General features: G+C 35.9%; 1 protein-coding gene across 1 annotated transcript in view; it reads left to right on the top strand.

The window, feature by feature from the left end:
- The first annotated feature begins 10023 nt into the window (after positions 1 to 10023).
- dock2 (dedicator of cytokinesis 2) overlaps positions 10024 to 17478 on the top strand; it is a 105244-nt gene continuing 97789 nt past the window's right edge. Inside the window, exons 1-10 of the mRNA XM_079250555.1 lie at positions 10024 to 10127; positions 12282 to 12365; positions 14018 to 14058; positions 14222 to 14277; positions 14364 to 14460; positions 14545 to 14693; positions 14968 to 15103; positions 15499 to 15656; positions 16665 to 16746; positions 16913 to 17045. Of these exons, the coding sequence (XP_079106681.1) occupies positions 10085 to 10127; positions 12282 to 12365; positions 14018 to 14058; positions 14222 to 14277; positions 14364 to 14460; positions 14545 to 14693; positions 14968 to 15103; positions 15499 to 15656; positions 16665 to 16746; positions 16913 to 17045 (979 nt within the window). The 5' untranslated portion in view covers positions 10024 to 10084. The remainder of the gene's footprint in view (positions 10128 to 12281; positions 12366 to 14017; positions 14059 to 14221; positions 14278 to 14363; positions 14461 to 14544; positions 14694 to 14967; positions 15104 to 15498; positions 15657 to 16664; positions 16747 to 16912; positions 17046 to 17478) is intronic.

Genomic DNA, 17478 nt, shown 5'->3' on the forward strand with positions numbered 1-17478 from the left:
CAGTATACAATTTACAGATGGAACACAGAATTTTCCATCGAAGAATTAACTCTTGTGAAGCATTTATCATCACCTGAAAAACGTTGAGGCCCAGCTTAATGGCATCGGTGGACATGACTTTACCTTTATGATCATTAGCATTCATGGATAATTTGAGGACAGTCTGATGAGTTGTCATGTTTTGAAAGAAATCCTCAAGACAGTCACACCCAGCAGTACAAAATGATTCATGAGAAGCAAGAACACATAAGTCTTCTAAATGATTTTGAAGGGAAAAAAAGATTAGAATTTAACAACATCCTATAAAACTATTTTGGAAAAACTGTTGGGTTCTTAGTCTGCCCCTCTGACCCATTTCACTTTGGTCATAAAAGCAAACACAAATTTTTCTAACTTCGATGTCAGTTTTTCAGGAAACTGTGCAGCTGAGAACACAATGAGGGTTTTTCAGGCTTTATGGCTCTGGCTTACTATTAAATGTATGAATGAACATACTCTATATAGCTATAGAAGAAAGAGCTTTATATGTACCAAGCCAATTCAGTTAGCCTCAAATGGACCAAGTACTAATGCATAAATATATCTACAAGCGTGCAGAAAGGTAAAGGGTCTCAAAACTGCCTGAGTGACCGCATTGTAAATGAATTGACAGATCAAGAGCAATAAATAGCCTTCTTTATCAACAAATGGCCATAAAATGTTATCAAATTCACACAAAGTACATTTTCTTCATAAGCCTTGCAGATGGATGTGGAGCTTAAAGCAACTTAAGACATTTTGCTGTGAATTTGAGCTCCATAGATTAAGCTTAATTCAATGTTTCTCATCTATTTACTAAATAATTCCATGTGGATTTTTAATGATTGCCTGGCGTGATAGTAGCTACTTAATAAAGACTGCATGTGTTTGCTTTTGTGTCCTTTAGGATTTGGCCAGATGAAAGACACTTAGGGAGACAGACACCAGCATTTACTCCAACTACATGCTAAAATGGCACCAAAAGAAAAGTTTTAATTAACTCTGTCTCCACAGGAACAAGCAGCTTTTCTGTCACATGATTGTGCTGTGAACCTTTTAGAGCAAACACTGATAACCCAGCAAGCATGAACCTCTGAAGTGCAGCACTCAACTACAAATGACATCTAAGCTGTTTTATCCAACAGCACAACAGGCTGATAACTCACATGTTTCAACCAATTTCATCATCAAAATACCTTTCACAGTGCTACATTTTCTGTTTATCTTTCAAGTACTTTCTCATATATTATAGGGTAGCTCCATGTGCATTGTAACCACTGCAGGTTTTCAAACAAGAACAACCACTAATAAGCACAGCAACATATTCATAATGTATATGAATTACACTACTAATGGGTGTTATTGCCAGCATACTTGTTTCCTGCCCTTGGCCAAATGTGTTAGTACATTTTTTCTAGTTGACACAAGTAAACAAATAGCTGTATTTGTTTTCTGTACTTATTCCTGCATGAGGATCTCTGTTTTATTATATAATATGATCATATGCAGTGTTGATCATTTAAACAGGAAATAAACAATTTACATTACTTTCATGCATTTGTTCTTAAAGCCATGTCAGTCACATCAGTGCTGACAGTATGAGTTTATAAATAAAAAAGTAAAATGTGGGAGAAAATAATGAGTCATTTTCAGTTCTACTTTCGTATTGAGCATCTGCTGTCTCCCACTGACGTCTCATTAGTTCTCCCTACTGACAAAATAGTGGGTGATACTGGGCCTGTATTTGTGATAACACATGCACAGACTTGGTAACACTGGTCCACATGGGCGCTTACACGAGCAGCATCACCTGTTTGGATAATGGATTTTGAGGACTATAATGGATTGTAATAACTGCTGAGAGCTCTGTTTGCTGGAGGATGTGAGCGTGTGCTGCTTTGCTTTCAGATGTCTTCTGTACAAAGATGATGTTTCATCTTTTCAAGAAACAACAATGGTTTGTCCTTTTTAACATACTTGAAGGGTTCGTCTTTGGACTGGTCCAAATGTATTTGGACAGGTATGATTTACTTGCAGACAGTGATGAAATCACTGGCACTGGTTATGGAAATAAGTACAATTCTTAGATTGCCATGGTGAAAGTATTCTTATCCCTAAAAATAACACATACCATAATGTTTTATTAGAGCTTTAGTGTGAGTGGATTGTGAAAAGCTGTGTCATTGACAGTGATGGTGTTCCTTCATTATGCATGAATTACTGATTAGGTAACAAGTATGGAATTGATCTCATGTGGCATTTGAGCTGTACTGGGAGACACAGGTGTCTGGGGTTGGTGTGTAAGGCAATGCTTGCACTACAATGCTGACAGTAAAATAAAGTTTTGTTGCATTCTGGCCTTTTGTTTAAATGGTTAAAGAGTTTTTGGTTCATAAAACTGCAGATAGTTAACAACAGCTTCCAAAGTAGAATTTTCTTGCAATGCAAGACGAGTCCTGTCAGTCTAAACTGGAATTGGAATCTGTGGGCGACGGTTACATCTTTTACACCATCTTACGCTTAATCATTCATACCCTTAACTTGCAAGAAGGTACAACAGTGGTGGACATCTGTGTCATGTTTGTGCAGCTGCATGTTTTTATTTATTTGGTCTGTTGAAGCAAAACCTGGTAGAACATTTATGGCATGAGTGAAAGTCCATGCGCCAGTTAACCGGCAGTTAGCACAACACTTGTGTTGTGATGAGTTCATGAGGATGTGGTACACATATGGGTGTGTCGTTGAAGTTTTACTGTCTACAAGAGGCCTGACATATTCACTGCATTCCTTCTCGTCTTATTTGCATTTTCTGCTGCATGGAGATAGTTGTCATTCAGTTGTTGCATTTTTTTTGTTCAAATAGGCAAAAGAAATGTTTTGTGTTTTGCATGGCAATGTCGTGCAAACAGGGCTTAAAGCTGGGGTTAAGTAATGTTGGGGAGCTAGCGAGATCCTGTCTTTGCTCCTCCCCGTCTGGTTTTGCTCCTTGCGTGATCCAAGGCTTTTTTCTTACCTCTGCCAAGGAGGTTATGTTTTCACCAGTGTTTATCTGTTTATCTGTTTGTGTTCAAGAGAACAGATTTTAATCAAATTTTCAGGAGTTGTTGGAAGTGTTAAAGGGAAGAACTGATTTAATTTTGGTGGGGATCACTGTTTGGATCCAGGAATATTTTGAAGGCCTTGGCGGAGGTTTGCGCTCTCCGAGTGCTTTTCTAGTTTGCAGCTTTTTCCACCAATGGTTTTCTCTTTCTCAGCTGTTTAGTGGGAGGAGCAAAAAAAAAAAAAAAAAAAAAAAAAAAAAAAACACGAGCCAGGTTGGGGAAATCCTTCCCAGTGTTCTTTAACTCAGGATCCACTGCTTTCTGGGTTTTAAGAGTTTCCCCTGCTTCAACTCATCTAACTAATGAGCAGTCAGCATGTTTATGTTTAACTACAGGTCTGGCGGAGCAGGGAAACACTGGAAACCTGCAGAACATGAGTTGCATGATCATGCCTTATGACTTTCACATATTTGTGATTCTTCTTTTATTTGCTGTTTTTGTTTGTTTTATTGTGGGCTTTCCTGATGAAAGTAGGCAGGAGATAGGAAAGGTGTCAATTGACGAGGACTCTGGACTTAACTCGTTGTACACAGGAGATATTTTTATACACTTCAAAACAAATTGATCTTTACATTTAATAGTTGGCACATTATCAATTGCGAACATTCTGAGTCCCAACTTTATCCGAATATACCTGTCACATGTTTGATTTCAACATCCTTCAATACTTGCAGCTCCTACATGAACATAAATTAGGCGATAGCATATTATATTTCAGTTTTCTTTTCTTTCTTTTTCCATGTTTCCATGTAGCAATATATTGATCTAAGTAGTTGAATTTTGCTCATGAGTAACTCAATCTTTTTAAAACTGCCTCCCTTTTCCAAACTCTGTCCAACAGAGACTTGGACAGGTTTTTTATGTCACAAAATGTCAAATAGTTATAAAAAAATGAAAATATGTTTTAAAAAATCAGTTAATGGAATATTTTAAGACACGCATATCACAGCCTGACTGCCTTACTTGGAGTACAGGGGCTAAATTAACAATACTACTTTTCAATTACTCAGGGCCCCAGCTCTATCTATGTGTAATTGAAATGATACTCAGCATCTGAAGGATGAGATGAATTATTAAATGATTTTCTTTAAGGCACTCCTTGGCAGCTTCCTTTCCTTATTGCGTATCTACCACGGTTAGAAGTATGCAAATGAGCTTTAAAGGCTTCATCCTGCCTCATTTGGATACCCCTTGTGTGGTCTGGTGAAAAGAGCCCAATTTGGGCGTTACGATGAAAGACAGGCAGTAAAGAACCTGGAAGAGTGGCTCTTTAGCAGTAATGATCTGAATTTGGAGACGAATAATGGGGCTATTTATCTCTCAGCTGGTACTCACTACCTAAATTTTGAAAGCTTAAAAATACGAATGTTCATCCTTTTTATTTTTAAATGCCTTTTTTTTTCTTTTTAACTCAGCCTAAAATAAATGACAAAGCAATATCTGCTCTTCTCCATCCTTAATCATATGAGTTTTATTAGTTTATAAACTAATGTAAATGAAAATGTACATTAAACGCCAAGACACTGAGAGCTGATTTCACACCCCGCAGTTTGCCACTCAGGTATGAAATGAACTTCTCTGTCAGGTTGTTATAGAAAAAGGAAATAACTCCTTTATCAATTCACTTTTTGCATTCAGTTTTAGGCAGTTTGTTCTGAGATTTTGCACCAAATAAAATTTTGTTTGTCTGGGTGAATCTGATGAAAAAATCTTCTATATGATGATATCCACTTCTCACAATTATGATGAACTTAAAGGCCTGAAATATGGACAAATATATAAAACTGTTATTCTTTTGTTGCCATTCAGATTGTTACACTTACTAAATGTTTCAACAAATGTACAAAAATCAAGAAAAGCAAGAAGGGGAAGGGGGCCTGGGATGGCAAGTTGCTAGGTAACAGTTGTGTATTCTGACCAACAGATGGAGGCTCTGGAGGTGTGAAATTGAAAAAAAAAAACCATCATGCAACAGGCATAACTGCAGACCAACGGGGGGATATAACATATAAAATATGCATGGACACCAACAGCATGCATTGCTGTGGCACACAGACAAATAGACATGCATACACAAAGAAGTTCAGGTCAGATGGGAATAACTGATTGCCCTCAGTGTGCCACTCGTACTACATCTCTTTTATTTTAATATTGGAGCTGTGGAGAAGGATTCAGGACCCCTTTGGACTCAAAAGAAAATATTCGTTAAAGGGAAAACAAGAAACACGCAGCCTGAATCATACAACCATCTGTCATATCTTACGAACTGCAGCATACTGTGACCATGTCATGACACCTCACCACATCCTCCTACTATTGTTTCATGATACACATTTAGATGAAGTAGGGTTTTATTTTTAGTCAGACGCTGTCTGTCATCTTCAACAATGCTGCATGGTCGATTTGAACCCAAGCCATAATGTCTTATTTTGGTGTCTAAACATTATTAAACTGAAAGGAAGAGACAATGGTATTTTAGGTAAAAGTGCACCCGGCAGTGACTGCAGGCATGACAATTGTAATAAATATAATGTAGATTAAATTCCTTCATTTTTAATTTAGATTTAATTTAGCTTCTCTGTACTCCAGTAGAGTGCAGGATGTCATCATTACATTCAGATCATGAACGAAGCAAAGAAGTCTATCATCCACATTGTTATTCATACTAGTGAGCCATTTACAATAGCAAATTAAACAACCAGACTACTCTTATCTGTTAGCTTCTTTTTTTTTAACAAAACTTATTTCTGTAATTTTTTTTAAATTTTTTTTTTATCATTTCCTTTTTATATGTCTACATTATTTGTTACTTACACCTTTCATTGTGTTACAAGTGCTCTTCAAACTAATGAAACATAGAAAATACAATCCTCCTTTGGTTTCATCCAACCAATACTTAGAGAAAAGGCTCTAATCTGACTTCCACATATTCAAGCCTGATTAAATTACCCTTTTTTGTATGCAGGCTTAAGAGTAAACTGATTGAGTTAAGTTTAAACTAAAGCTGTGAATCAGGTTTCATTTAAAAGAAACTGAGATGAGACATGTAGAATGGGAAGTTCTGATGCTGTGAGTGTGTTCGTGAGCAACATCACGCACCACTAACCACACATGCTGCTTCTTTCAGCCCTCTTTTTCATGTATGTGCATTAAAATGCTTCAAAAATGTAATTGTAAAAAGCTTGAATGCTCTAAAATCTCAAGCAGCTATGAGGTAATAACATCTTAATTTCATTTGCTCTAAAGCAGAAATTTTAGCAAATTATTTCTATATTTTTTATGTATTATTCTTGCTTGACTGCTAAAATGCACACCAGTAAATGAATAAATAATAGAAAATACTCTGATGATTTCACAACCCGACCTGAAGATAGTTTTTTTCTCTTCTAATTTAACGACACACTGATACAACATGGATTTAGTATGTACAATTGTATAAACTCACCTCGGAGCTGCTTTTCTCTCTCTGTGACGACTGCTCCCGCTGCTCTGCTCCCAGAAGGAACCACAGTCTCTTTCAAGAACAGTGTTTGTATGTAATGAGTGAGTGAGTGTGTGGGAAAGAGAAGAGAGAAAGTGAGCAAGGACACACCAGCTCTTCACACAGCTCTCTTTTTATTTTTCCTTTCACCCTATCTGTCTCTTATTGTTCCCCTTCAACTAATCTTTTCAGGGGAACTTGCCTTTGAAATCATTTTAATAGCTCCTCCATTCTCTCCTTATGCTATTTAACTTGCATGTGCCAGCTGCCACGGTGTAAAAGGTTGTCCTCAGTGATTAGTGTCTTCTCTAAGATTACCTGAATAGTCAGTGCAGTTCGCTGCATTCAGCACCACAGTGCTGGTAAGTCGGATTCACAGAAAAGCATTTATGATATTTTTTCTATCTACGTGATGCACACAAATGCATCTACAGTTCTACAGTTCAGAGAATTGTAGAAGCTTCATTGCTTCTGGATATGTCTCTGAGAAGTGGGATCAGTTTGGAAGTCATGTTTGTGTGACCTAGGGTCAGAACCATTTAAGTGTTTCTGGCAGCCTTCATATCTTTCCCCTCAGAGCTTTTCGTCACTTTTCTTCTTTTTCTTTCTGTCAATTTATATACCAAGGTGAGGTCTTTTTTTTCTGTGCAGTACTTTTTTTCTTTTCTTTTTTTAAAAAATTCTTTAATCCTAACACAATTCATCTCTGGTAATTTCAGAGATGCCAGTTTGATTGTCCCTTTTTTTCATGTTTTTTTCCCCATCATGCCTTCAGGCTGCACCTTTATTTCTTCTTGTGAAGAGAGTTCTGGATTTGTTCTGCTACACAAACTATCATTATAAATCTTTCTTCATATATCTATCAATTCCCCTTATCCTTCCACAAATTCAGCCACCTCCATCTTTCTGTCTATAACATGTGACAGCAAGATCTTGTGCTAATGTTGCCAAGATTATTACCTGACAAAACCATTAAATCTAAGTCATCTGTTGCATATAAAGCTGTTTTTTGGACACAACATCTTTTGGTGTGTTCAAAGAAAGGTTGAGAGAAGAAAAATCAAGCTGGTAGCTTGCTAAAGGCAGTCAGAAGTGGTACCTCAAAAATCAATGGAATCAAAAGAAATCTTTTTATCTTGTGATACAGACAACAACGTCTAGTAAACGGTGTGTTTCAAATATGCTGCTGGAAATAAGATGAGGTATTGCAAAAAGAAAAAAAAAAGTAAAAGGATCTGTGGCTCAGTAATCAGGCTCTGTTAGATTTGCAAAGTAACTGCATCACTTAGAAGAAACACAGTCACTTGTGACAGTCTGTTGAGTGCAATCAGCCGCTGGTGAGGCAGATTCAGCAAAGAAATACAGACTGGTGGCGCAAACAGCACGAGCAGTCATGGAAGATGCAAGCTTCTGTAGACAGGCTGTCCATATTGCCAAACGAGCAGCTACGAATGCTGATTTTGATTAAGCATCAACGGGATTGCTTCTCAGTAATTTTCCTTTTATAATAAGTTAGTTTTCAGCACCCCTCATGCGGCTGTGTCTCACCAAGAGTTTCATTAGAAAGCATGAATGATCATTTTCTAAATGTTTCTTTAATTTGGTTTGTAGAAACCTAACAGAATAGTGAAGTGTGGGTAGTTGCTTTACTCGAGCAGCTACTCCACAAGACTTCTAATAAGAGACCATGTAAAAAAAAAAAAAAGATTGAATTGAGTTCGATGTGCTTCTGATCATAGAGTTTGACAGGAGCATCAGACGACTTTTAATTTAGAAGTATGCTAAGTGTTTCTTTCCGCTCTCTAAGAAAACTATTTATTATTCTAAAAGCAGACTTCGTGATTAAAGTCAAGAGAGTGAGCCACATAATACCCAAAAGGTTTCATCTATCATGGATGATTGCTGCCAGTTGCACTGCCATGGATATTCACCTATTGGGAGGGTGTTGGTTACTGTGGTAACGTCAAGGGGTTCAGGGGATAAATACATATTTTATGTTGAAGGATTTTCTTTGAGTAATGAAATGAAGTTTATAAATAATTCTTATGACAAGCAAAGTTGGGACAAAATTAATGCTTTTTTTTTTTTTATCTGGCACTTGACAAATTTACAGATCAGTCCAGAAAATGTATTTAGATGCCAAAATTTTCCTTCTTCCTGACGATGCAACATTTCAGCAGGCATAAATCTTAAATGATAACAATTTCTTACATGTGGCATCTCAGCCGCATTCATTTTCTTTAATTAAAGTTATATCTATCCCTGAAATTTGAGCTTATGCAGCTGGAATTTGATGGGTTTTGAATGCTTACAGGAGAAAGTGAAATTCTTTTGCCTTAAAGAAATCTTGATATTCTGGAGACAGTTTTGATTTACAAAGCTGTACAGAAAACATGCTATGATGAAACTATTAGAATGTGGTTATAATTCTCTCTGCTATTTTGGAAACTAATCATAAGCTGACAAACTGTATGAAATTCAGAATTTGTTTTCTACTGACTGAAAATTAAATGAAAAAAAAAAACCTCTATTAATCCAAGCTGGAAATTTCTGTCTTTCTTTTCTTTCTTTTTTAAAACAAACTGTTAGTAATTATTGTCTAGAAGAAGATGATAAGGATGATGATGTTTTCCACAATACAGGAAGAATGCTGTCAGATAGATAGATAGATAGATAGATAGATAGATAGATAGATAGATAGATAGATAGATAGATAGATAGATAGATAGATAGATAGATAGATAGATAGATAGATAGATAGATATTTAGATCTAATTTACTTTAGCTCACTGAAAACATTTTTTGCATGTATTTCCAGTTTTTCTTTTGCTGCAGCAGAAAGAGGAGGTAAGTTCCGGTAAGACTGAACATAAAATCAAACATTTCCCTCTGATGCTTCACCTCCTAACTTAAAACACTAGCTTGTCAGGGCATGCGCAAAGAGAAGGTAGGGACAGTGAGGCTCGGCAGTGTGCACCGTCTCATTATTGATTTAAGCTGTAAAGATCAATAACTGGATATTACTTTGTGCAAACCAATACATCTTTTTCTTTTTGGATTTGAAAAAATTCGCAAATGTTAACTTGCTCTTTGTGTGATTTCATTGGGTTTGCATGTAGAAGTAAAACTACGAGGAACCAGTTTATGTGCTGATTCTGGTTAAGTGGATGATGTTACAAATAATTCTTTTGCATTAATATTTCTGATGCTTAACAGTGAGTCTAAATAACTAAACTGGACACTTCATAGACTACACGAGTCTGTGTGCTTGACAGAGCTCCTCCTTTTTGTAATCTACCACTTCCTCTTAACAGCTTGAAGACAGGAAGCGAGAAGAGACAGAAGAGGAAGAAAGGCAAAAGGGTTGGGCTTATTGCTTTCATTTACAGTTTTAAAAAATTGGAGAAGTTTAAAGAATGAAATGAAAAGAAGAGGACGATCACAGAAAACCATTTTTTAAGTGAGTAAGGGATTAACATTAATCATGGCTCCTTGGACAAGGACTACCACAGAGCGGTTTGGTGTGGGTAAGTCAATATGTGCTTACTTGTGGGTCTCTTTGGGTATGTGTCGACATTTACATCTATTATTATCATGTTGTCTTGCTGACTTTGTGTGATGGTAAACTACCCATCCCATCACTAAAAATACAGTCTGGTTTCCCATCACTTCCTGTTCGACACTGTGGGCAGGTGCTAAAAGGCCTCAAAACATTTTAGGATGTAAATATCTAATTTAATGGAAAACAAAGAACTTAGATAAATCATATTTGTCATATAACTTTAGTGCTGCAACATTTATGGAAGTCAGAATTAAGAAGGAATAAGTGAGGAGGAATTCAAGGGATTAAGTCATTAGCAGATCAAACATCTAAAGGGTAGAAATAGGCTGCAAACATTATGCAGCACAAATACAGAAGTTGGATAAACTGTTCCTGAAATTTATCATTTCAAGATGGAAAGTATGCATTTGACCAGAAACAAATCTTAGCCTCTACGAGAACAGGCTCAGTGCAGTTTACAGTTCATATCTGTGTGTGGTTTAATATGGTGGAACTGAGCAGCGTGTTTCCAATAGATATGCAACACAGTGAACTACTTGGCAAGAACACAGATTTATAATTGTGATGCAAACTGCTTTAACAGAAAGTGAGCCACTTGTTGTTCCCATTTATGAATTATGTAGTGGAAACAAGCTGTGTAAAGTACTTGAACCGATAAGTGACAGTTGAAGTTGTTTTGTTTTTTTTAAATATATATGTCGAGTTCCTACTTGCTGCAGCTTTAGACTGACAATAAAAATGGCAATGAAAAACTAAAATCTCATTCAAAGGCAGTTGCAAACAGAATTATTACAGTATTTTGACACATCTATAATTACTGTCTTGGCAGTTTGTGTAAGACTACAATACAGGAAATGGAGGAAGAAGGAAGGAAGTTTGTGTCAGCTTATTGCTGTTCATCTGAGAACAGTCATAGTTGAAACAAAGTAATATTTCCAGGGTAATCTTATAAACTATTCACATCCTGTCAATTTTGTAAAAGTAGTGACAGTTCAATTTAAGCTAATCTACTGAAAGTGTGCAGCTTTTTAAGCGTCTTATGTATTACTGTAAGGAGCTACTTGTTCAGTGGGCAAACCATCTGCACAACGAGCGCGCCCAAAAGCTGAGTTCTTGCAAAGTGACACCTCATGCATGTTTCTGTGAGGGAGAGGCGACCATGCATCTCAGTAGTGCTTATTTCTGCACTGTTGTACAAAGAATATTTTTCTTGATTTATAAAAAGAAGAGCTAAACAAATGCAAATACACCCATTAACCATCAGATAAGAAAGGAAAACAGCAATCTGTGCATGTGACGTTTTGCTTTACAACATGGCTGCAAGTTATCTTGGCTAATCTTCTGCACATGCTATATATAAATATAGTATAGTATAGTATATAAGTATATTCAAAGTATATATATACATATATATATATATAAAGTATATATATATATATATATATATATATATATATATATATATATATATATATATATATATATATATATATATATATATATATATATATATAAATAGGATATATATATATATATATCCTGTTTAATAACCATTTATATATATACCTGTTTATATATATATATATATATATATATATATATATGTACACACACACACACATATATATATATATATATATATATATATATATATATATATATATATATATATATATATATATATATGTACACACACACACACACATATATATATATATATATATATATATATATAAATAGGTATATATATAAATGGTTATTAAACAGGATAAATATATATATATATATATATATATATATATATATATATATATATATATATATATATATATATATATATATATATATATATATATATATATATATATATCCTATTTAATAACCATAAACCTATGAAAAATAGTTTACTTCTTTTATTTCTTCATTTTCTTTAGCAGTTATCCTTCATAGCATAGCAGCTGGAAACAGGTGCCAATCAATGAAACTAACAAACGAGTTTCATTATTAAGCTAGTTTTTTGCGTGTGCTAAAGTTTTGTCTCGTGACAAACGGATTACACTGCCTTCACTTGGGTCGGAATATTTTACTGCACTACTTCTAAACATTGTTTCTGTTTCAGTGAAATGGAATTTTGTTGCCCAAGGGGAGAAGCAACTTTCCCTGAAAGTAGGAGATACAGTTTACATCCAGGAGGTCTGTGAAGGTAAGTGGCTAATTAATGGTATTGTAAAGTGTTTCTGACAAACTACGTTTTCTTCTTAATTTTGTCAAGAAAAAAAACAAATGTGGTAATTTGTAGTAGTAAATGGAAACTACCCACTGTAATTATACATTTTTATGCACATTTAGTTAAATAAAAGTGTGACTTTTAAATTTGGGACACTGCACGTAGCTTCCAAGTTGACAAATGTGTAAAGGGCAATTCCACAAAATCTTTGGGCACTTAGACCACATCAGTCCAGGTCCTGAACAAAAACTGCAAAACATCGATTCCTTAAAACTGGACTATTCGACACAGTGTGCATTTCTGAAACCTTTTTTATATTTGTGAGAGGTGGAAATCTTGTAGGATGTAGCTTAACTTGGCCAATCTAAAGCCTTTTTCTATTTTTAATTTGTCTTTGATCCAGAAAAGAAAGAAAAACATATGACAACACTTGAAACTAAAGATAAAATTTTCTACGCAAGAGACACACGTTACGTAAAAAATTCCATTCCTGTCTTTATTTACATAATGAGCTCCTGCCTTTCACTACACACACACACACACACACACACACACACACACATATATATATATATATATATATATATATATATATATATATATATATATATATATATATATATGTATATATATGCTTTTTTTTTTTATTATTGTTTTATGATCTTCTTTCCAGAAATACAATTTTTTCATGAACCTATCTTTCATTTGCTCCTGTTCACCCTCTGCCACAATGCACGTTGTGTCTTTCTCCTTTTCACTTCTAGAGCATAGTAATAGTTTCAATACAGTCTCCTTTTGTACACTGGATAAAGTATTTTTATATGGACATTGATCTGTTCATGTTTGATCATTAATCCTTATTGGCCTATTTGACTGGTAATGTGTGCCATTATTAGAAACCCTGCTCTCCCCCTTCTGCTCATACATGACCTTCCATCTGTGTTCAAACTGGCCCTTCTTTTTCAAGAAAATAAAAGGATCTTGCTTATTTTTTCAAACCTAATGTGATCTAGATGCTAAAAATGTAATTAAATGAGCCAATTTTACATTTGGACAAATCGAATAAAGGTTTCACAGATTAGAAAGTGTGTTTTAATGAATCTGCGCATTGTGTGGAAAGTTTCAATCCAGGTTTGTAAAGTTGAAGTCTTTTGTTCAGGACCTGGTATGTAGTGATCTAGAAGATCTAGAAGATTGTTTGAAAACAACATACAATGTGTCTAATTTGCGTTTTCACAAAAATCATACATCTTTACAAATCAGAGACTGTCTTTCAATGAATGTAGATGCTGTCTGGGATACTTCAGTTATGCATTTAGAGAGAGGGAAGAAAGAGAGAGACTATTTCGTTCACATTTAAGCATGTTAAGGAAGGTCTCTGTGAGGCACATACATCATAAAAAGGGAGCAGCTGTTATGAAGACACTGACAAGCAACAAGCAGGTATTTGAATCAGCTGGTGTATGTGGAATAAATGTGAACAGAGCTGTATTTCAGCTACCCTTAATCAACTTTCACAAGACAAAACACTTACAGTGGGCTCAGAAAAACATTATAACTATTTTCAAGCTGTTATATTCACTTATGAATGCCAGACTTGCAGTGAATGCAGTGAACTTGTTTTTCAGGGTGGTATCGAGGCTACTTGGCCAGGAACAAAGCCCAGCAGGTAAGAGCCCACTGTGGATTATAAACACTGTTCATATAAACAAGTTTCATTTGACATTAACAAGAAGGTAATAGTGAAATATGAAAACCAGGAGTTTTTTTATGTTGAAAGTTTTATCTGATTTTCTCCTTTTACCTCCCCCCATGAATATTTTCCTGTTCAGGGAGTTTTTCCTGCCAGTTTTGTCCACCTTAAAGAGGTTATGATTGAAAAACGGGGGTGAGTGGAATAAAAATGATCTGTCCAAAAGTTGGAGGAAGATTTAAATATATTCTCCTTTAATGTTTGTGTGTCTGGAACTTCAGAAATCAGGAAGTGGTGATATCTGCAGAGATGCCCTTGGTGAAGGAGGTGACCACCACATTGAGAGAGTGGGGAAGCATATGGAAACAGCTGTTTGTGGTACAAAGCAAACTGTTACCAAATGGACTTGTGGAGGCTGAGATGTGTGTGTGTGTATGTGACTGAACACCTCTGTTTGTCTAGGCTAACAAACAGACGCGTGTGAAGCAGGTCCAGAGACTGATGTGGGAACTGATGGAGTGGCGTTCTCAGCTACTGTCTGGCACTTTGCCTAATGATGAATTTAAGGAGCTCAAGCAGAAAGTTACTTCTAAGATTGATTACGGCAACAAGTAAGCCTGTCTTGACATGTACTCAGTGTGTAAAGCGTATCTTCCATCTTAACTTCTGTCACACAAGCTGTAAAAAGCCTGTATTCCCCTGGTTTTTATCTCTTCAAGTTCCTCTGTCCTTTTCTAATTGCTTTGTCTTCCTGTCTCCTTTACACCCTTCCTGTCAACATCAATTTTCTCCTTCACTTAGTTTGCCTTCCCTTGTTACCTCTCTGTTCTTCTTTTATCCTTGTTCACATTCCATCAATTCTCTGTTTGCCAATTTCTGCTCCAGGATCCTAGAACTGGACCTCGTTGTTCGAGACGAAGATGGGAACATCTTGGACCCAGAGAGGGCTAATATCATCAGTCTCTTCAGGGCACATGAGGAGGCAACGACCAAGATAAATGAACGTATTAAAGAAGAACAGGTACACTAGAAAGTGCAGGAGAAAGATAGCTGAGTGGCACATTCTCTGGAACATAGCTTTCAGGGGTTAATATCAGTAAATGTTGAAGCTATTCTGGCCCAGATATGGCAGGAATTAGAATGTAGTCATGTACTCTTCAATTTGGCTCAAACTCAGTGGTATACCATGCACTCCATTTTACATTTCAACACTTATTCATAAGTAGTAAGGGAATATCACAGTTTCTTACATATAAACTAGTAGTCTGGATTGTGGAGCCAATACATTTCACATCAAGGTCATTATTTATAATAAATGATCCTACATACTAATGCGGTTTGTGAGGACTTTTAGTGTGATTTTATTCTGTAAAGTTCTTATAGCTTGCTACCTTCAAACTATGTCTTCTCTTGCAGTCCAACGTCCAGACAGATCACAGTGGTATCTCAGCACGGATCCAGTCTTCCCCGACTCATAGTCTCTACGTCTTTGTCAGGAACTTCGTCTGTCGCATCGGAGAGGACTCAGAGCTTTTCATGTCATTGTATGATCCCAACAAGCAGACCATCATAAGGTAGCCATTGTGCCTTGCTTAGATGATGGTTATTTCTTTGGATATGTATTCTGATCAGATGGATTTTTAGCCCTATATGAAAGATAAAATGTGTCTGCTAAAGCCTCAAATTACAAACTTATATCATGATACATTTTTATGTATGTCTCCCATTCAACGACAGAGAAAGTCATAAATATTGAAAAAACAGTATCATGTGTATTGATGGGATCCCAACCCATAAGAGTCTGGTTTTCATTTGACAAATATAGAATCATAAAAATAGTGAACCCTTTCAATAGGATGAAATAAAACATAAGAACAGTCCGTTTGTCTTCCTGTCAATCTCTCTTAGTAACTATTTACTTTTTTTTACCTGTCCTCCATGTCTCAGCTGTCTATATGTATGCCCGCTCACGCTTCAGCCAACATTCACTGTCCTCCCTTTTCCTCCAGTTTCTTGTCTATGTAGCTCACCAGCTCTTCTCCTTTGTTGAGGCACACTAAATACTGACAATTTGCCAAAAATAGTGATAAAGAAAAATTTAAATAATAGGGCAGTGGATAGTGACTGGCAGCGCAGTAAGGCTTCTGACAGCGCTGATGTTAAGCCCTGTCACTCACTATCATACTAAATATATCTATATTTCAGCCAGCGTTGCAAAAATTAGACCAAAGTGATCATTTTGTCCACTACTACCAGATTATCTCTTCACTTTGTTGCAATTTGTTCTGCCATTTTATTCTCGTCCATGTAAATCTGTGTTTGCTGTGTGTCTTGGATTTGTTAAAAGCTTTTGTAATACCATTAATCCCCCTTGACAACACAACATACATACACACATATATATATATATATATATATATATATATATATATATATATATATATATATATATATATATATATATATATATATATATACATGTCGTTAGCTTGTCCATACATTGTATCAGTGATTGTCAGAGTTGAACTGTGATATAGATGTGAAATCTTTTTCATTTTAATGTTTTGACATGCTTTGTGCAGTGAGAACTACTTGGTTCGCTGGGGCAGCAGTGGTTTCCCAAAAGAGATAGACATGCTTAACAACCTGAAGGTTGTCTTTACAGTAAGTGACCACTGGAGAGCACTGTCACACTGTTTCATAACTTTACAGGTCTCTGTGTAGCAGAATAGAGGAATTTCCTCTCTGAGGATTACATTTTTTCTCATTTTGCTCCCTGTCTATTACCAGATCTTCTTTTATTTACTTTGTCTTCATCTTTGTCTACCAGGACTTGGGGAACAAAGACCTGAGCAGAGAGAAGATTTATCTGATCTGTCAGATAGTGAGAGTGGGCAAGATGGACCTGAAAGAAACAAACAAGAAGTGCACTCAAGGCCTCAGGCGGCCTTTTGGTGTGGCAGGTACTTTTAGTGGAGTCAATAGAATTTATTCTTGTCCAAAGTGTTCCTAAATTGCTAACCTTGGCGGTCAGAGGGCCTTATAGTTTAGTTATTACTTTACTTCTAATCTAAAAGGTTTTTGCACTGCAAAGGAACAACTCTCGGTTATTGCCTGGTTACATTTTTCAGCCGCCCGTCCCAGCTAAAGTGTGTTCCCTTTACCCACCACAGCCAAGTTTTTGCACTTCAAGTAACAACTCCTACTTATTGCAGAAGAGAGCTACATGGTAATTCAGCATGTACTGTGAGGAATAGTTAAAGGACTAAGCTAGCACAAGCTGAGAAGATGGTTGCTTTTCAGGCCAAAGCAACAGGTGCTTCCAGTTAGTTGCTTGGAATCGGGTTCTTTAGAGTTGATTGGAGGCTTCCTGAAACCAATTGCAGCATGAACTAA

This window comes from Telmatherina bonti, assembly GCF_933228915.1.
Source record: "Telmatherina bonti genome assembly, chromosome: 12".
NCBI classification, from domain to species: Eukaryota; Metazoa; Chordata; class Actinopteri; order Atheriniformes; family Telmatherinidae; genus Telmatherina; species Telmatherina bonti.